Below are 21,751 nucleotides of genomic sequence, written 5' to 3' on the forward strand. Positions count from 1 at the left end.
AAATATATATATATATATATATATATATATATATATTGATTGCTACTGTCCCTCAATGAGGATTGTTTGATGTGAACAGAAATACAGTGATAAGGCCATTTGACTGATCTTTCTCTATAATTACCTGCACCTTTCAATGAAGATAACAAAATAATCTACAAAGTCTTTCGCCTTTTGTCTCAGAAGACAATAAACTCCAGCCATCTCAAACCAAAATGGAAGATGTCTAGAACTATATAATTGCCATCACTTATATTCTGTCACTTATCTTGACACCCAACCATGATGTGTAATCAACTGTGCGATAAGATGGGTTAACTGGTGCATAGCCCCCCTCCCACCAACGCCTGCTGAACCAATCAGAGAGGAGCTATCTGAGGCCTCCAGGATGGCGTCCTGTTTGTTGTGTTCAGTTCCATAACACAACTGTTCCATTCATAGAAACAAAAGTTATAAAAGGTTGAACGTACAGACCCCATTGTACTTGGGATATGTATTTTCATCATAACTACTTCTCAAAGACAAACGATACAAAGGATGTCTTGTCCATGAACTTCCTGCACTACAATATCTGTTGTGTGTGCTACTGCTTGGCTATTTTTAGATATAATAGATGTGATGTTATAACACAACCACACACAACCCACACACACACACACTCACCCACCTCCCCACACACACTTACTCACACACATTATTGTCTCATAACAACATTACAGATGAATGTGTTTCACTGAGGGCTGTACAGTAGGATTAATCTGACGCTTTGCTCAGAGGTCATAATAATCTTAATGCTGATGGACGCCCAAGACGACTGCTTAGCAATGGAGAAGGATTGGCCTGTGGATGTGTCCTTCACGTGGGGTTGGTCGGTGAGTCGGCCTGGGGGAAGCGTGGAGGAACTCAGAGAGGATCCAGACAGACAAAGGCCGTCAACATCTAGTTGAACAGCAGAATGGGCAGCGCTAACACCACCACTGGTGATTCAAGGTGAGCGCTGGCACGGGATAGAGGGGAGGAGATAGCAGCCAACTAACATCACCACCACTGTTTCATTAAGGTGGGCAGGGGACTTAGTGGGGAGATAGCCCTGGAGCTAACGCCACCACTGGTGCAGTAAGGTGAGTGCTGGCAGGGGACTGAGGGGGCAGAAGGCAGCAGAGCTAAGGACACCACCGCTGTTGTAAGAAGGTGAGCGCTGGCAGGGGATAGAGTGGGGAGATAGCAGCGAGCTAAGGACACCACCGCTGTTGTAATAAGTTGAGCAGGGGACTTAGGGGAGAGTTAGCACTGGAGCTAAGGACACCACTGTTGTAATAAGGTGAGGGCAGGCAGAGGACTTAGGGGAGCACATGCAGGGGCCTGAGGGGAGGACCTCATGCAACCAGTGAACGAAGGCAAAGTGGAGACAAAAGAAGGCATGTAGGCACAGGGGGATAAGAGAATGAGAAGTGACAGTTAGGATTATGCCTCTCTTTTGTCTGGCCAGCCTCGGGTCCAGACCTCATTGAGTGACACAAAGACTGATTTCTCTCTCCAAGATACGGGATAGATAGTTTTGTTTTATTTTATCGTTTTGAAAAGTGTTAATATTTATGATCGAATGGGCTTTGTCAGAAGTAGGTCTTTGTCAATCTGTGTGAAGGGCTATTTGTCAGAGACAGAGCTGCTAATAAGATATTTAATCCTCCAGCAGGATTTACAGCAGCGTATTTCCTTGCACTGCTCCTACTCTCCGACTATAGCTGACACGTGTTGGGATATATGTGTACTAGGGGTGTACTAGGGGTGTAACGATACACTCATTCATACCACATTTTTTCGGTACAGGTCTAATGGTTCGATGCACGTTTCATTTCGGTACGTACCGAAAAAAAAATAATAGATTTTTTTGAATAAAGTTTTTATCACACACTCTGTGAGTGTCTTGTCTTGTCCTGATGTTTTGTGTTGAGGACCACAATGGAAATAAGTCCTGGAATTTATTGTCTTTTTATCCTCAATTGTATTTGATGTCTTTCCATTTGTGTAATTCATTTGTTTGATACAATTAACTTAACACCTAACCCTATAATAAATCAAATCAAAATCCAATTGTTTAATCAAAATAAAATAATAAAATTTCGCTGTACCGAAAAACATACCGAACCAAACTTAAAAACTGAGATACATACCGAATCGTGACTTTTGTGTATCGTTACACCCCTAATGTGTACACACACTTTAAAGCAGCAGTCTACTCCACCGTGTTACATGTTGTGTTGTATGACAATCAAGCTAACAGGGTTCAGGGTTCAGCATGAAAAACATACATTTAGTTTAAATATAATGAACTTAACTTACTTATTCCTGTATATACTATATATATATACATAATATATATATAGGAATAGTATAGGTAAGTTAATATATATATACGTAAGTTATGTTCATATATATATATATATATATATATATATATATATAGTTGTTTATAAATTTCCGTGCATCTAGCACCTACATTTCAACTTTCAACAAGAAAGCAAGCTCAGAATGACGATTGCATTTATTTAACCGCTAAGGGGCGGTGTTGTTTCGCGAAACATCCTTACTGCGCGTTATCAGATAGGGAGGCCTACTCCTTAAACCCTTGGTTGTGCAGCATCGTGGATAACGCGTGGCTGAGAATAACGATATTGCTACCGACTTGCCTTAATGGCGATATCAATTAAACGCTGAAATTAACTCACTTCATGAATGAACTCATTCAGGACAAATAACTCGTTATTTCATACACATGTAATGTAGATTTAACTAATCGAAATGAAAGTAATAGAAGGCAGATAAAAGAAGCCATGCGTCAGTAACCATCAGTTAACCTACCAGATACGGCGCAAGTAAAACGATATGAACCCCCGTCATCCACGGTCACGTGTCGGCCCAGAAGATGTGATACCGTCCTGCCTCCCGATTGGTCCCTCATCCACGGACGCACCACTCTTGAATGCTTCCGCGTTTGCTTAACAATCCACGTTAAAACGTTTCAGTACAAATTGGTCCTTAACAGTCCGAACAGATTAGGTTACAAAATCGAAAAGTAAAGTAAAATCTAAAATCGTCGCGATTTCCCTGGCGACCTACGTCACCGCGGAGGGATATCAGCACGCATCTCAGAGAAGTAGTCCCGGGAAGTGAGAGGGATCACCTTGAGCAGCCGAGCCGCAGAACGTCAGTCTGGCGATCACTCGGCGAGACAAGGTGAGTGTCTTCAGCACCGGTACCCCGCAGGGCCGCCGAGTCTCTCTACACTACTCTATTTGCCTCCTGGTACTTTTATCCTCGGTACCGGGACGTGTTTTCTTGCTGTTCATGTTGTCACTCGAGGATGACGACATGAACTCCACTTGAGGTCTAAAGGGGTTTTGCTTCCATTGCTCCTTGCTTTGTGGTATTGTTTTTTCATGTCCAGGTGATGATGATGGTTGGATTATTACATGATCTTGGTTATCATATTGGTCTGTGACGCACTAACCCACCGTGTGTGTGTGTGTGTGTGTGTGTGTGTGTGTGTGTGTGTGTGTGTGTGTGTGTGTGTGTGTGTGTGTGTGTGTGTGTGTGTGTGTGTGTGTGTGTGTGTGTGTGTGTGTGTGTGTGTGTGTGTGTGTGTGTGTGTGTGACGCCATGTGTACATGTATGGGATGCTTGACGTAAACCCCGTGGTTTTCCCCTTTTGCAGCACATAAGCTGGCAGTGCTTCACTCTTCTAAACTAAATCAAATAACCTAAAGCATCTATAATTAAGCAAATTAAAAGGCGAATTGGCTGGTGTAACGTTGCTACATCGCTTCCTGCTGTCTCCTCGTGTGGGCGTGGTCCAGCCCTCCTATTGGTCAGCCTCATCCTGGCAGGAGAATGTGACGCAGGGAACACCACGTGAGCTCTGGCGCATCTGTGTCTCTGTGCGTCTTTCCATTTCCTATGAGTATCCTCTTATTTAGATGTCCGACAGATGATGTACTCTTAACTCAAGTGTTAAGCTTTACGATGTGCTTAGTGAGCCATGCTCTCTCGTCGGATGAGGTCATTAATGTAAATGTGAAGGATTCATTGTTATAATAATCACACTCGAGGTGATCAAATATTAATATTGCGCTATAAAAAGCGATTCATAAGAGCATGGTGTACGTGGTTGTGACACTGATGGCTATGGTCTCCTTGTTCCTAAAATGTAGCATGGTTTTGGCCTAGTGTAACTTTTACAGAAAAGTTAATCTATAGACATTTAAACAACAATCACACTATATATTAAGTTAAAACTATGTAGAAATACAATTCCTTGTTTGCTCCTGAACATTATGAAAAACTCTAAACCGTTAGCAAGTCCTCTAACGTTGAAACGGAAGTCATAAGACTGCTGCAACAGTATGTAATAGCCTGTACATCATCCTTGTGTCAGGGGGCCCATGAGCAAAATGGAAGCTCTTCCCCCAGAGGACTCGCCGGTTTAAGTCCAGACTCTGTGTTATGTGTGCCTAGAGTAAGGATGTATGTTTTATTTGGTCTGGGAAGAAACTAAACACTCATTCTGTCGCCTTTCTCTGCGGCATTTTCTTAATTTTATCATCAATCTTGGCCTTCAATCAAATGTAGCTGTATAATTACATAGTTCCATAGATCCACACAAAGTTTTAAATCCTCCTTCCTCGCCATGGGCTCAGGGTTGGACTGTATAATTGTAGTTATGGTTATTAAATGGGTAGACTGGCTTGGCCTTGGTTTACAAGATAGGCCATGTTGTGAGGAAATGACTCAGCAGTTAACACCGAGGCCCACCAGACACAAGGACAATGACTTTGTGTTCTGAGCTGATCCAGCCCTACCTTTTTGGAGGGGGCTCACCTTGCAGCTGTTCTAGGTGTGGGTACACCTCGCTCTGCCCCCATGCGGTGCCTCTGCACCATAGCTGCACCGTAACGTGCTGACTAATGCTGGCAGGCTTTGGACCAACAGATGCAGTGGAGATATTCCTGTGAGAGCAGAGGCCCAGGGCTGACGTTGTGCGTCCTAATGCATATTGTGTCAATACCTGTTCCCATATTGTCTGTCAAAATATCAGACATGGTGTTTTGGTTTGCAGAGTGTATGGCATAAAAACTATAAGGGTCTTAACGATGCGTTGACGAATCCTGAACTAAGCCTGTGATGTAGTTCTTAACCAACAACACGCTAGTTGTGTGTTTACTATACATTGCACGTGTGCCCATCCAGCTTGTCGTGACAGTTATTTTTAGCCATGGCTCTATATGAGCCTGGGGGCTGCGGTGCCTGAGCCAAGCTGCTGTGCAGTGGCGTGGCTGCGTGGCAATGCACGCCACATCTCTAGTCCTGCGTGACCTTGTGTTTGTCCGCAGCGTTGGGGGGGCTAGGCTGTTAGGCGGACACCACAGGGGCTCCTGGTCCCTGCTTTTGTCCTCAGGGAAAAGACGACCGAGTCCGGACTCCTGCGTTTGCACGGTCGCCGCATCCGGCTGCTCATCTGCGGGTGTGAGTGTTGCTGCTAGAGAGGGGGGTGGTCCCTGTAACGCACTGAGGTTTCTGTGGAGGTCTTTGACCGCGTCAAGCCTCTTTGTTCCCAGGAGGAACCAGAAGATCTACTGGGGGTAAGTGTGTCTGTGTGTGGCACAGTTTCTGTATTTAATTAGGTTGGGATTAGCCGACATGCTATCCTGCTAGGAGGACTCACTGTCCTCCAAGTTGACCTCTAACCGGAAATGAAACGCCGGCAGCGACATCATTTACCGTCATATTGTTCGGTTATACAAAGCACGCTCGATCATGAAGGACGTCTTCCTCAGGAAAGGGTGGAAGCCACAGAGGCTGTGGATCCAGAGTATGTGTGCTCCGTGTGTGTTGCATCGGTAAAGGGATTGTGTGGGGATTACTAGAAGCAGGTGCTAAAGTTAGCATCGCTCCTACGTCACTCAGGGTGGTTGCTGATCAGACTGATCTGGGGGCAGCGCTGGCGTCTCTGGGTCTCAGTGGTCGCAACCCAGCTGGTCATATATGCTGCAAATTCACCCTTTTTGAGTGGAAGTGTATTTTGAATGACTCATGCATGCACAAATTAAACTGGTTTGTTATCTAATTAGTGTAGGACTATGCTGACATTTAATACTGCCACCCAGCTGTGCATGGGAGACTTGGCTTCAATGATAGTTATTGTTGGAAGAACCAGCCGTGTGAGAGAATGTACAAGAGTGGCTTTCAAGGGTCAGCAAAAGTCTTTCCCAGGCCTTTGCCAGTGGCAGTGATATGTTTACATAGTCCTATCTCCCAATAGGCTCAGAGAGATAAGCGGTCTGGTTGTGTCAATGACCAGAAGCATCACTGGATAGTGGATACGGTTCCATAACTCATACAATGAGGGACTCAGAAGGCGTGATAAATGATGATGAAACTTGGCAGGATGTTTGATGTTTGACTTGTTTGAGTGGAGATGAAGTTGATTAAGCATTACATAGCAGGTTATAGGCCTCGTTAGTTCAGCTACACAATAACTTGACCTGCAGCATGCCGGACATAACCCGTTCAAATGAAGTGTATAATGAATGTCATTATACTTAAGTAACACACGCCTGGTGCCTTAACTACATTGTCATAAAAAAAAGAAAAAACGTTGGTTTTGATTATTTGTTATAATTGCTAGTAAAATTCTTTAACTGTTCTTATTTCAGTTGTTATTTTGACAATGTTGAGTAGCACATTTCTTCTAAATTTTTGTAAAGTTCAAATTTGCCTGTTCTTGTTATTGTGCACAGGAATGCACAATCTTGATATCCCTTTTGCGTTATTCTTCTTCCCACCAAACTTGTCCAATTAATGTGGCCAAAACTACCGAACAAATCTATTCCATTCAACATCTGTCACAAAGGTCTAGGTCCATACATTTGTGCAATGACTTTTCATATTTGTAAACTTTTTGAGATATACTACTTTTAAAATACTATTTTTTTTTTTTTACAGTGGAAGTCAATGGGAGGATGGCGGAAACCGTCTGCCCATTCTCTGACACTTACTTCTTACAGACTTCGTAACTTGGTAAATTTTTTATCGTTAGCCTTCTTTCAAAGGTTTAACAAATCAAGATACTTGTATCTTCAATAATCTGAAAACAGAATTTCGATTACCTTTTATACTTTTTTCATAATCACAGTTTAAGTTCCATGTCCACCTCGTTTTCAGTTGGTCTCATTGATTTATGCTGAGGGAGGAGTGCGAGGACGTGCAGGCAGTGTTGCCAGATTGGGCAGTTTTTGCAGCTCAATTTGACTACTTTTAATCACATTAGGCTGGAAAAATGAGCATTAGGCCATTCAATTTCAGCTGGTTTTAAAAAGAACTGGAGGGATTATTGTAATTCTTTCTACAAACATCAATTCCATACCTTTTTTATATGGCATATCGTTTGTGCAGCTAGTACCACCGTTACTTCAGCTGCTACTACTACTACTACTACCACCATTACTACTACTACAGCTAGTACCACTACTACTACTATATTCCAGCTTTGACAGTATTACAGTTTAGCTTCCAGCTTTTGCTTTTGTAACAATGTATTTCAGCACTTCTTCAGGCAATGCAATTCAGCGTCAGTCAGTTTTCGATTTCAGCTTCCAGGTTTTTCAGCAGTGAACTGCAGTACATTTGACCTTTCAGATTCTTCAGTTCAATTCATTTTACATTTCTGCATTTTTAGCAATGCTTTGCGCTTTTCATTCAGCTGTCACTTTATTAGTTTCCAACCATTACATTTTTTTTAAATGGTGTGCATGTTTACATTGTTTACTCCATTTAGACTTTTGAACTCTGTTCAAATCCCTTCACTTGATTTAAGCCATTTAACGTTTCTTTACGTCTTAATCTATGTGGAATTATCAAAACATTTTTTCAACCTCACTTTGTACTACAGCACTCACCGCATTTTCTGCAGGTAATGCATTTTCTAGTATTGACTGACTTAGATTTTAAGAAGCATATCTAACTACCTCCCTCATCTTACCCACAGAAAACAGATAATTGTTCAAATGTTGTGCAATTAAGAGAAGACAAGAGATTGAAGTTGATGGTTTCTATGTTCAGTGTCTGATTTCTGTCCAACCATAACTCAACTCATCCACACTCAACTATCAATCTTTGCATTGGCTATACAACCCTCAGTCCCCCTACCACCTTAACTAACACATATTCTGCGGGAAACCCTGGAGCATACAGTATATGCAAGAATGACTCAAATTGGGCTTAGGGAAAGGAAAGTAGGTCTTGCATTTAAAACGATGGAATTGTATTAGTTAACTGCTAAATATGTATAACCTACGTGAGATTTCCATTGAAGTGCTTCTGCTCTGTGCTGTGAACTCAGAGGAATGATGAGCCAATGAGGGGACTGCCCCCCTCTGCCCTGAGTGGTGTGGTGTGGTGTGTGGCGGTGACGCAGCCAACCTCAGCAGACTGGGATGTGACTGAGCTCACGTACTGTAGCAGCCCCAGAGCTCTCTTTGCATGTTGCTACAGCGATGGTCTGATGGTGACACTGAGGAGCAGGGAGAGCTTTAGTCAGAGAGGCCTGAGACGCGTTTCTCTGCACGTACGCCTTCTGGTCCCTGGATGGCATGAGCAATAGGAAGCATCTGTTAGGCTTTAGAGTTTCATAATGAACTTCTGTAGTTTTATCCTTTTGCTGCAATGGGCGAAGGTGCCATGTTGATTGTGTAAATTCTTGCCTCAATCATGATCATCAGGAAAAATAAAACAGTAAAAGCTGTTACATCAGCTACTTTAACATGGTGTACTTGCACATGATTTCACTGCTGGTTCAGCAATTCAGAGGTGTCCATTTTGATTATTCAGTCCTGTTAAAGTTCAGGCTGATAGAAGCAACTATAGAGTTCTCTGACCACTTGCGTATCGATAATTCATTCAAAATGAGGACATCCGATCTCTCGTCAAGGTTATTTGTCCAGTAGTTTGATGCTTCCCCCTGAAACAGGTTTGGATGTTTCATTTCTTTTATAGTTTATTTAGATCGTTGCTGCCTTTCTACAACTCAAACTTTCTACACTTTAAACTGAAACATTATCCATGTTCTATTATGTATCAGGCCTACTTTCTTCTTGCCTAATTACCCGAAACCACCAGTGAATCCAGGCCCAGTTTTGGAGAGAGCATACGGCCTCTTGTCTCTGCTGTTCTTCTCCCTTGGTGTCTGGCCACGTCATGTGATGCGGTTATGTAATCTGAGCCCAGCCAATCAGAATGGGCTTCCTCATTGTAGATTCCTCAGTAGCTATCACAAAAAAGCCGGCCTCATGGTTTATTTTGGTAGCCTTCCTTGGTGTCATGTGAAGGCCCTGCTGTGTCTCTGTGTGAACAGGACAGGCTACAGGCATGGACAAACCTTTAATTTGACATGGATTTATATACGACTTGTAATGATGAATCTTGTTTTCGTTGCACTGGCCATACAAAATGTTGTTGTTCAAGTGCTTTAAAAAAATTCATAATCAATTGACATTGACGCCATCCGGCAATCTTTGACCTGTTTGGAAGTGGAAAGAGTGTATTGATAATTTCACTGACTAATCTGGTGTCAAAGAGGACTAGTTGCCAAGAGGAATGATGAAATGCTGGCAAAGCCATAGCTGGGTGTGGGGGTGGGTGGTCTGCAGAGAGGCTGCACACAGGGTCAGCTTGGCTCAGGAGGTAGAGCAGGTTTACTTGTATCTGAAGCGGTTGCTAGTTCGATCCCTGGCTCCGCCTGAGTGTCGAGGTGTCCCTTACCAAGACACACCTCACCCTCACTGCTCCCGACGAGCTGGCTGTCGCCTTGCCTGATTGACTTCCTGTTGGTGTATCAATGTGTGTAGGAAATGGTTGCAAGTGTCTGCTAAATGACCTAAATGTAAACGGTGTGGGTGGTGGCAGGAGAGAAACATTATGTACTGAAGGCCACACAAGCCAAGGCCACGCTCACTGAGTACGTAGGAGCAGTGTTTCTGATGCGGGCGCTACATTGTTAACCAATTTACTATCATGGCTGGTTATGTCTATAAATGACTAGATTATTTATTTCTTAAAAGATCAGGCAAAAATATCACATTTCCAAATAGGGCCCTAATGTTTGTCACACTTGTTGGTGAGTGGATAGCTCAGTGTGCCATCTCGTAAACTCCTTTTTAGAATTGATTTAGACAGCTACACAGCTTGATCGTTGATCTTTACACAGCTTGATCGTTAAATAATGATTTTATTCAAATGCCTTGGGGTGGAAGTGTAGTCTAAGCATCAAGCTTTAGAATTTCCCTTTTAAGTCCGGCCAGGAAATGTTTGAGCGTTTATTTGTTCAGCAATTCTGTTGTTACGACAGCGGCAGTCGGCAGCAAACAAAGACAGGACTGTAGTTTGTTACCTACACCACCCAATGAGCTGGTGGTCTTTCATTCTGAATGACAGATTTCTATCTTGCCAACTCGTGTCACCATTTGCAGTCAAAATGGCAGCACTGGTTGCGGCCTACATTTGCAGAATGTTGACCTCGGTCTTAATCTAATGAAGCACTTTGTTGACTAGGATCAGCAGAGTGCTGAGCTGAGCAGAGCGGTCTTGTGCTGGCAGCAGCAGCTAACCCGGTCCCCTCCGCTCTCCTTGTCGTCCGCAGCACCCACCCAGCATCAGGATCCACCATGCCTCAGCAGAAGACCATGGACATGGGCTCGGCCTTCATCCAGACGCAGCAGCTCGGCGCCGCCATGGCGGACACCTTCCTGGAGCACCTGTGCCTGCTGGACATTGACTCGGAGCCCACCACCGCCCGCAACACCGGCATCATCTGCACCATCGGTGGGTCGGCATGACGATGACGCGTGGCACACACATAATGCATCATCTGCACCATCGGTTGGTTGGCGTGACAATGCCGTGTGGCCCACACAAAATGCATCGACCTGAGTCCGTGGGAGGCACGCCCTCACTGACTCACAGCATGGGAATCCCGGTTTCTTTACAGCTTCGGTAATCGGAGGAAAGCCATAAAACTTACTCACTTACTTGCTCACGGTTTAAGTGCCCTAGCCAGCCGCTTCAAACATGCGGCACATGCGATGGTGCTTCTCTGAGACGACTCGGACATGACTTGGGTTTATACTGGCTTCTTGGAAGTGGCCTTCTGTATCAGTGAGTCACGCTGGTGTGGAGCTCATAAACCAGCCCTGATACTGTTGTCTTTGTTCCTTCTCCAGGGCCAGCCTCCCGCTCTGTGGACATGCTGAAGGAGATGATCAAATCTGGGATGAACGTTGCACGCTTGAACTTCTCCCACGGCGACCACGTGGTAAACAATGACATGCCCACGTTTCACAGATATGCGTGTGGACTGTGTAAATGCACACTTTAAAATGGGCAGAGTCGGCCCATTGTCCCAGACACGGTTGCGGTTCAGGTTAAAGGTTTCAATTTCGCACGACTGGCTTTTCCTTTATAGACTTAATCTGGTTGTGACACCTTTATGATATTTCTGGTTTCCTGGAAGTATGCTTGCTTGTCCCCTGCCTCAACCCCTCAGTCCTGTCCCAATGTGTGTGATTGGCACCTTATTCAAAAGTGTGTTCAGAGGATGGTTCCCCTAACTAAAATAATGTAGTGGGTAAATATATTGCATCAAATCCCTTTTTTTAATTTAGATTTATTTGTTAAATCCTAGGATTGATATGTAAACAGGTTCTTCTTGTAGTGCATAGACTTTAATTTCCACGCTAGGCCTGTCTGTCTTACAGCTGGTCTTCTCTTTGTGTGCGTTTCTCCAAACATGCGAGCAGGTTCAGAGAGTTGGAGGAGGGCTGTGAGATGAGCACGGACACCTAATCTCCACTGGCTGGTGGCTATAAATACTTTATCGGCCTGCAGCCCAGCCTTTCTCCTCTCTGGCCCTGTGTAGCATTTGGAGGTCTGCCATTGGTCCACTTGACCTCTGCTGTACTTTGCAAACATCTAGTGTAAGTCTGACAATAATGCAATAACTACAACAGCTATAACGTAGTCTCAACCCAAAAGTCCAAACCACGTTGTCTAAAATAAGTTGCAACGAAGTATGTACGATATGTACAAAATATATATTATCATTATACTTTGTACTTCAGATGTCCGTCGCTCTCTAGGTAAACTACTTGTATATCATTGCATTGTGGCAGCATCAGTTAAACAGCTTAAGGCTTTTGACAGTGGTCATTCTAGTGAAGTTTGAATCCCCAGGTAATGCCATGCCAGTCAGCTTGGTAATCATGGCTCATGGCCCAGGGTACTTTGCCCTGCAGTCAATATCATTGCTGTCCATGTGATTACTTGGCCCTTACATCCAAGGCCCTGATCACAGGTGGCATTAACACGCATCTTGACTGATCCGATCACAGATGGAGTAATCTTGGTACTGTGACTGCACCACACATTGAGGACTCTGTGTGGTCCAATCCAAGTGAGAAAAAACAACTTACAGATACTCAAAGCCATTTACTACTTTGTCTACAGTCCCAGCATACAACTGCAGCAGTATGGATGCCACAGTATGCAAAACGTTGGTTGGTTTCCCTCCTTGCCAAACAAACCAGTTAGAAAGGGCCAAAACACGTCTACCTTGGCACCGTCCCAACAGACGGGAATTTGGGTAGATTGCCAAGGAGACTCCTTTTCCTGCCTTTGTCTTTGAACTTCTTTTCAACCAATATCCCCTTTCACAGCCGTCCAGTGCAAGTTGCTTTGCATTGCTTCATGCCATGACAGGTACATGCTTGTCCCCCTCCATTTTGAATCGTGCCACGTTGATAGTGTACATCTGCAAAGACGGGCAGAGATTCCTGATGAATACAGAAGAGATTACAGGCAGATTCAAAATGAAAGCCAGCTCCTACATGGTGACCGCATTCAAGAACGTTGCTGATCAATTTGTTGATTTGCATATATGGCAGGCATTATGTAATAAAGGGTTTCTTTCTTTTATTGTTCGCGTGCTAATTGGAGCACTTATTTTATCACAATCCACAGACCGGTTGAGCTGTAGAGCTCCTCTCAGAATCCAGTTCCACTGGTTTTTGAACTAACTTGAACATTTTTTTTTAAATTAATATGCCTCCCAATTAGGGCTGGGCAACAATTAAAAGTTTAAATCGAATAGTATTGGTGAGTTAACTAGCGATTAATCACACTTTTAAAATTGTATTTTAAATCCACTCCAATTGAAGTTAAATGAGATTATCAAATGGAATGACACATTATCATTATCAAGAAAAAACTAGACCAAGTGATCTTGAGGGAGTTTTATTGACTCACTTAGTCTGGCGTCGAATATGAAACTTACGGAGTGGAACTAAAAACAAAAATGATTTCTGATATAAATGTTGACATTCTGTGGGCAAAACCTTTCAAAATGAAAGTGCAAAAAAAAAAAGATTGTGCGTCAATTTGTATTAATCGCGTTCAAATAAGATCGTGTTAATTACGCGTTAACTTGCCAAGCCCTACTCCCAATACAATTTAGAGGTAGCTATATCTCTTAAGATGTCTTTCTATTGTGTTTTTCAGTACCACGCACAGACCATCAAGAATATTCGCGAGGCCTGTGAGAGCTTTGAGCCCGGCAGCATCCACTACCGGCCCGTGGGCATCGCCCTGGACACCAAGGGGCCAGAGATCAGGACCGGACTGATCAAAGGAGTGAGTCCCCCATCCACACCATGAGAGACCGCCTCAAGGACTCTGAAGACCACCACCAGAGTCCTTCAGGAAAGAATAAACTGTCTGATGTTTGAATTGTGATTTTAAAAGATTTTCAGCAATCTTTAAAACCACAATTCAAATATTTGATAGTTTAGCCTTTCCATCAGATATTTGAATTGTGGTTTTAAAGATTGTCAGAACCCTATAAAACCACAATTCAAATATTTGATAAGGCACGTTTCTAAACCTATTTCTCCACTGTTGTTGTGCCACTTAAAGAGACACCTGTAACAACATGCAGCCCACCCTCAGCCCACCCTCTGACCTGGGCATGTTTGGTTCAGCGCTGTGGTGTCATGTCATGAGGTCTTGATATGGTGGTCCAACCCTGCAGGACTCATGTGGTGTAAACAAACGCAATGCATGGTCTGCTTATAGAACACATGGTGTTTTGAAAACGGTTTAGTCCACTTGCATTTGTGACTTATGTGCTCTTCTCCAGGCATGTGGCCCATGTTGACTGACTGGAAGTAAACATGAATCTTGTTCAAACCAAAGGCTAAAGCCCCCCCCCCCCCGTGTGTCTGACAGAGCGGCGAGGCGGAGGTGGAGCTGATGAAGGGCAACATGATCAAGCTGACCCTGGACGACAGCTACATGGATAATTGTGACGACCAGGTGCTGTGGCTGGACTACAAGAACATCACCAACGTGGTGGAGATCGGCAGCAAGATCTACATCGACGACGGACTCATGTCCCTGCAGGTCAAGGAGATCGGTGGGTACACGGTGGTCATCGAAGACAACGGAGCGTCATGGAGGTCCATCATATGTGGTTTCAATCATGGAGGTCCATAATACATAGTTTCAATCATGGAGGTCCATAATACATAGTTTCAATCATGGAGGTCCATAATACATAGTTTCAATCATGGAGGTCCATAATGGATAGTTTCAATCATGGAGGTCCATAATATATGGTTTCATTAATGGAGGTCCATGATGCGTAGTTTCACTAATGGAGGTCCATGATGTATAGTTTCAATTAGGGAACCGATACCAGGACTCAGACCCGATAATGTGCTCATGTACTCGTACAACTTGTCGGGACACAACCACGTGATACAACTGTATACAACGTGACGTAATGTTGAAGAGCTGTGAATGGTCAGTTTTTTTTTTTTTTGCTTTTAAGGTGGTAATTTGTAGGATTGTCAACATAGTAATAGATGCTTTACTAGATAGATGGATCATTATATATTACAGAACGCTCCGCTGTCAAACCCTGGCTTAACACAGCCCCACCTCCAGTGAGTGTTGGTTTCGTGTCTCCCTCTCTCTCTCCTCACCACCCTCCCCTCTCTCTCCCCTCCCTCGCAGGCTCGGACTTCCTGATGTGTGAGATCGAGAACGGCGGCACGCTGGGCAGCAAGAAGGGCGTGAACCTGCCAGGCGCGGCCGTGGACCTGCCGGCCGTCTCGGAGAAGGACATCAAGGACCTGCAGTTCGGCCTGGACCAGGGCGTGGACATGGTGTTCGCCTCCTTCATCCGCAAGGCGGCCGACGTCAAGGCGGTGCGCGCCGTGCTGGGCGAGAAGGGCAAGGACATCAAGATCATCAGCAAGCTGGAGAACCACGAGGGGGTCCGCAGGTGGGGCCGGCCGCATGCACACACTGAACACAAGACGTCACCGTCTCCATTAGGGGTGGGAGTCGCAGGGTACCTCACGATGCAATACATGGCCCACAATACTGATAATACAGCGATTCTGTGATGGTAAGTATATTAGACAATCCTGTAACGATGCATCAAGATATGTCTAACGATGAATACAAAATGACCGTGAGAAGGTAACGTGCTGATTATCATACTGCACGAAGAAGGGCGGCGGTGTATCTCCGTATCGATATTTTGTCCCCCCCCCCTAGTCTCTTCCTCTTTGTCTGACGAGTTGGTTCCTTCTGATTGCAGGTTTGATGAAATCATGGACGCCAGCGACGGCATCATGGTTGCCCGCGGTGACCTGGGTATCGAGATCCCCACGGAGAAGGTCTTCCTGGCCCAGAAGATGATGATTGGTCGCTGCAACAGAGCCGGCAAGCCAATCACCTGCGCTACACAGGTTGGTTATGTTACAGGTTCCCTTTGGGAGAATACATGATACTGTACATACTATGGCCGCGATTCAATTTATTTGTGTCTACCACTTAGAAATAAATGAGTGAATGTCTTTTGTACACAACAATTGGTTTGCAAAGACATATACAAATCGGTGTCGATGTTGTTGGCTAACCAAAGAAATCCGTGCAAGTCTGTGGTCTCATGCTGGCAGGCTTGGCCTGCTCGATGTTCCGGCCTACTTCCTGTCCCCTGACCTCTGATCTCTGACCCCGTTCAGATGTTGGAGAGCATGATCAAGAAGCCCCGCCCCACCCGCGCCGAGGGCAGCGACGTGGCCAACGCCGTGCTGGACGGCGCTGACTGCATCATGCTGAGCGGGGAGACCGCCAAGGGAGACTACCCCCTGGAGGCCGTCCGCACGCAGCACATGGTGAGCAGTCTCTCACAACAGGAACCAGTACAGCTTACCCTCACCTTACTGGGAGATCAGTGTCCCACCGAGGGGTTCAGAACAGGACCCACTACAGCTTATCTCTTACCTTAGTCGGTATCAGTATAAGTATAGGTATCAGTATAATATAGTATCAGTGTTTGCATGTGTTGTTTTTCATATTCGCTACTGGGGTCATTCTATCCCTGAAAGCCTGTGCTTTAACCCACTTGACCAGATCTACTGGGAAGGTTTCCCAGTTCAAACCCAGGGTCTGGTCAACTGGCCGGTTCTGATTCCTATTCATTTACTCTCTTCCATCTCTTTGCTGTTTTCATGTATGAATTGCATCCTCATTGCTAGTCTAGCTATCATGTTTGGTGGAGAGTCTACCTTAGGTACCTAAACTCTCCAGAATTGTCATTGATATATCTGGGCTAACACGTTCGACTCGATGTCAGACGGTACTGGGTTTTAACCTCCCATGCATGCCCGCCCCGGACCCTACCAGTAGACCACCTTGAGCGAGATGCCTCACTCCTCCATGCATCAAAAAAAGCCCTTTGGAGGAAAGCAATACAAAATGACCTAATGGAACTCATCCCTTTGGTCAGCGAGGTAGGATATATAAATAGGATGAGAACATTAAAAGGAGTAGCCTGGTGGCTACATGATGGATTACACTCCTGCCTGGCCCCTCCTCCAAACGACCTGGCCCCTCCTCCAAACAACCTGGCCCCTCCTCCAAATGACCTGGCCCCTCCTCCAAACGACCCGGTCTCGCTGGTCCCCCACGATCCTCTGCTCCTCGCACAACACTGCAGACTCGCAGTCTTCCAACACCTGCCTCTGGCTCTGGGTGCATGCTGCCCCCTGCCCAGTAAACCCAGTCCTTTACCCAATCTAAACTGCACATCAGTAACATGAATGTTTTACAGTTCATTCATGCTCACTAACCGGGGCTCTATCAGGCTCCATCTTTATCTTGCATCTTGCAACTGTTTCCCCCTTCCTTCCGACTAAGCCTTCTGTGCACCCATCCACTAATTGTCACTTTGTTTTGTACACGTCAAGCTGGGAATGAATGTGTGCCAATCAGTGTCTGTCAATCAATCCACTCTAACCGAATCAAAGATGAGCGTAGCCTGTGATTTGATTGGGTGTAGCATGACCCTGAAAACCCCCCCCTGGGGGACATGATTGCTGTGCATGTGGGGTATGTTTTAACTTGTTTTAACGTGTGCGTTAACCTGGTGTTGTGTTGTCGTGGGTCTCACTGCACTCACTCGTCTTCCTCTTGTCCCCTCTTCGTTTCCTCCTTTCCTTCAATCCTTCGCACCCCCTTGTCTCCTCACACCCCCATCCCCACTATCCTCCTCATGCATCCTGCCTGGCGTGGCTTTGACCTTTAACCCCCCCCCCCTTGCACGCGGCTGGCGGCAGATCGCCCGCGAGGCAGAGGCGGCCATGTTCCACCGGCAGGTGTTCGAGGACCTGCGCCGCAGCACCCCGCCCTCCACCGACCCCGCGGAGGCCATCGCCATCGGCTCCGTCGAGGCCTCCTTTAAGATCCTAGCCGCCGCCTTCATTGTGCTCACAAACTCTGGAAGGTAGGCAGGACCCCCCCCCGTCCCATCCCCGATCGCTTCTGGGGTGGACCCGCCCCTCTCGCTCCCGGGAGGGGCCCCGGTCTGTGGGGGGGGGGGTCAGATGCCGGAGAGGCAGGTTGGTTAGGGAGAGCAGTGCAGGGCCAGGCAGGGACCCGAGGAACTCGAGAAGCACGGCAACACCGCCTGGACTCTGGACCGCTGGCTTGGTGAAGGGTCGTCTGGGGTGGCACCAGTAACGTGGTCGATGGTCCAGCGAGACTCTCTGTACGCCCATATGACCAGAGTTGACGCGTTGGCGTCTTCATCCGACCCCAAAAGTAAACCATCAATACTTAAAACAATTACTCGACCTCAAAAACTAGAATCTCTGCAATGGCCTGCAAGTAGCGGGTATCCCATTGTCATGACGACGACCCTTCAGACCTCCAGGACGCCAGCTCAGCGGTTGCCAGTGCTCCTCGGGTGTCCCGCATAGTGTGTGTGTGAGTGACCCCAGTGTAACCCCCCCTCCCCCCCCTGCTGGGTTTGGCGCGGCGGGTCAGATTGCGAGGGAGGCGGAGGCGGCCACCTTCCACCGCCAGCTGTTCGAGGAGCTGCGGCGGCATAGCGACCTGACCCGCGACCCCTCGGAGGCGGTCGCCGTGGGCGCCGTGGAGTCCTCTTTCAAGTGCTGCGCCAGCGCCATCATCGTGCTCACCAAGACGGGACGGTAGGTAGGGGGGGGAGGGTGAAGGGACGAGGAGGGCTGCTCCGGAAGGTAAGATGCTGGACGGGCGTAGGTCAGAGCGGGCGAACTTCTGAAGTACGGTGACTGTACACCCCGATGTCCAAACTAAGAAAGGGAAATGAATCTGAACGAGGAACACACGGAGCGTACCAACTAGTGTTGTACAGAGGGGGTGCCGTTTGACTGGCAGAGGAAATAGTCTCACCAGAACAATAATTCTCACTCCCACAAATGCTACCGGGTGTATTAGGCCCAGATTAAATGAAGGGATCTCATGAGACAAACGGTTGGGTTAGGGTTGAGCTGTTAGTGATGTAATCAGAGGTAGCATCAGATGACATCATGGTACTAGCAGCTGGTACTGCTGATCCTGAGGAAGTCCTCCAGTGTTCCAGTCCTCCACTCACACCGGTAGACTGCGTGTTATTGTATTATCACGGTCTGCAATGAACACAATAATTACTGTTGTGGTAATTCATCATTATTGTGCAACACGTTATTTTTAAGTATAACGGTGTAATACCGAAATGACATGTTGTACAATTATGTCTGCCTCTTGAAGTCCCAGATGCTGTTTACTGAATCAACCAGTTCTGCCCCCCCCGCCTAGCTTGGCACTCCTTATAGAGGGCGCATGGTCTCCAGTTCTTGAGTGTGTGTGTGTGTGTGTGTATGTTGGTTGTTGAATCTAATCTCATTAGAAAGGGCTACTTAATCCAGCATGTTTTGCCAGTGAGTCCTTTGTTTTGTGGGGTCATTCAGAGTATTTGTATGAGATACGTGCTGCTATGGAAACTGGTAGCATTGTGTAGACCTGCCAGCTGGTGGGTTTGTTTGTGTGGTGGATTCCAGTGAAATAAAAATGTATTTTGTTGTCCTGTGGGGCAGTGGCTCTGGAGGTAGAGCGGGTTTAACCCGATCTATGCTGGTTCGATCCCCATGTGTGTTTTAATAGGTGAATGAGATTATACAAATTTAAATATTATATTATATATGTATATTATGAAATGTTATGTAGATTAGAAAACTTTCTGATTTCGAGTTAAAAGGAGAAAGTTCATGGTTGTATTAGTGTAAAATTGCCTTATAATTAAAATGTAATTCAATATGGATGATGAGTGAGGCACAGCTCTCCACACCACAACGCCCTCCCCAACATGGCTTCCTTCTGGCCTTGTGTTTGTAGGTCCGCTCACCTGATCTCCAGGTACCGCCCACGCGCCCCCATCATCGCCGTGACGCGTAGTGGGCAGACAGCGCGCCAGGCCCACCTGTACCGCGGCATCTTCCCCGTGCTCTACAACAAGCCCGCCCACAACGTGTGGGCCGAGGACGTCGACCTGCGCGTCAACTTCGCCATGGAGATGGGTGAGGCGCCGCGGGTCGGGGCAAACAGGGATGCTATAGCCTCAAACGTGGACCACGGTGTCTACACTGACTCGGTCACCTCGAGTCACTTCTAGTTATACCTAGAGGTAACTGAGTCAGTGTTGGCACCATAGTCCGGGCCCAAGGGTCCATGGTTTGAGGCTATAGCCTCGAACTATAACGTCACGTCACAAGTCAGTGCTGGTGGGGCCTACTGGTTAGGGTCCGTGGCCCAGAGGTCCATGGTTTGAGTCTCCCTAGAGGAGCCATCCTTGAGCGAGATGCCCAGCCCCCTACCTGCTCCTAAGGACCTGCATCTGCAAGTCGCTTTGGATACACTTCTAAACCACCATTTTAGTCAACGCCACTGGCCAGGTGCTATGCTGAAGTAGATCTGCAACTCAAATGAATTGTATGCAAATAATTTAAGATTCAAGAATAGTTGAGGGGAAACTGACCCCACTGAGTTGCTGTTGAAGGGAGCTGGTCTTGAATGCCCGGCCCCGTCTCTGCACTTTGTCCCCTGATGACTAAACAACACGTTTGTGTCTCTGTGTTCGCGTCCAGGCAAGGCCAGGGGCTTCTTCAAGGACGGCGACGTGGTGATCGTGCTGACCGGCTGGCGCCCGGGCTCCGGCTACACCAACACCATGAGGGTGGTCATCGTGCCCTAAGGGTCTCCGCCGACCTGCTCACCCCCCCACCGCCCCCTCCCCCTCTCACACCTTCCGTCTCATTCCTCTGCGACACTCAGCCTTCTCCTCGGGCCGCCCACGCATCAGTTTAGACAGACAGACACACACACAACATGGTTCCTAACTCCAACACTACGGCCTGGCGGCGGCAGCTCGTCAGTCGCTGTATACACTCCATCTCCCCCTCACGCTAACCTCTCTATGAAACTGAAGTCTCCAGGACGGCAGCTTGGTACACCCCGACCGCCACCTCCTGTATTTATTCCCTCGTAGTGAGAGAGGCCAGACGGGTTTAACACACAGGTAGCTGGGTTTCATGGTGAGGGGAGAAGTCACACAAAAAGGAGGCAGAGCGCTCTCCTCTGCCTTTTAACAAAAGACGAGAACAAAGTTGAGGTATCTAGTATCAAAATGGCTGCCCGTGCAGTCCCTCTGTCCCCTCACAACATGGCCCTTCTGTCTGTGTGTGTATGTATTTAATATGTTTACCCTAAAGCCAGCTGTGACTGTTCAAGTCTCTAAATGTTTGCACTCCCAACCTACTGTCGACAATTCCACATTCTGTATTAACTTAACTTGAGTGTCGTCTGAGGTGAAATGTAGAGGGGCATCCATGACTACTATATTTTGTAACTATGACGATAGAGAGATGCTAGCTCTGGATGTCCGATACTAAGGTCATTTGAACGCCAGTTACTGTTTTGTGTTTGTGAGAGAAACTTGTAAGCGTTGTTTTGGTTTAAATTATATCCCGTTATTGTCGGTTTGTGGATCAGGAAGATTAAATGTCAATGAGCACTTTCTAGGTTTGTTATTTTTGCAAGTAAACGGGGGAGGGCAGAAGCCCTATCCCTCCTGAAACCCCGCTGCATTGTGGGTCTAACTCATCACTTCTCTCCCCTGCTGTTGGCAGTCACTCATTCCTTTGTGTTGTGACCTTTACTTCAAAATGCGTTTAACGGTGGCTGTTTGAATCTGGTGTACTGAGCTGTCCTACGTGACTGGATCTGCTTCAATAAAAGATTATAAACTATCTTAACCATCTGGTGGTGTTATTCA

At 46.4% G+C, this 21,751-nt stretch overlaps 1 protein-coding gene across 3 annotated transcripts; it reads left to right on the plus strand.

Moving 5' to 3' along the window:
* Nucleotides 1–3,137: 3,137 nt before the first annotated feature.
* pkma (pyruvate kinase M1/2a) lies at nt 3,138–21,725 on the plus strand. 3 transcript variants are annotated; one of them, XM_084476236.1, is made up of 11 exons: nt 3,138–3,237; nt 10,694–10,875; nt 11,274–11,365; nt 13,606–13,737; nt 14,332–14,518; nt 15,121–15,391; nt 15,713–15,863; nt 16,140–16,292; nt 17,736–17,902; nt 19,816–19,997; nt 20,565–21,725. In XM_084476236.1, exons 2-11 carry the CDS (start codon nt 10,719–10,721, stop codon nt 20,669–20,671), a joined length of 1,599 nt encoding a protein of 532 aa, XP_084332362.1. In that variant the 5' UTR covers nt 3,138–3,237; nt 10,694–10,718; the 3' UTR covers nt 20,672–21,725. The 3 variants fall into 3 exon arrangements, with proteins under 3 accessions (XP_084332362.1, XP_084332360.1, XP_084332361.1); XM_084476234.1 differs by lacking the exon at nt 3,138–3,237 and adding an exon at nt 5,329–5,639; XM_084476235.1 differs by lacking the exons at nt 3,138–3,237; nt 17,736–17,902 and adding exons at nt 5,329–5,639; nt 18,445–18,611.
* The last annotated feature ends 26 nt before the right edge of the window (nt 21,726–21,751 follow it).

This window comes from Micromesistius poutassou (genome assembly GCF_964030765.1).
Source record: "Micromesistius poutassou genome assembly, chromosome: 12".
NCBI classification, from domain to species: Eukaryota; Metazoa; Chordata; class Actinopteri; order Gadiformes; family Gadidae; genus Micromesistius; species Micromesistius poutassou.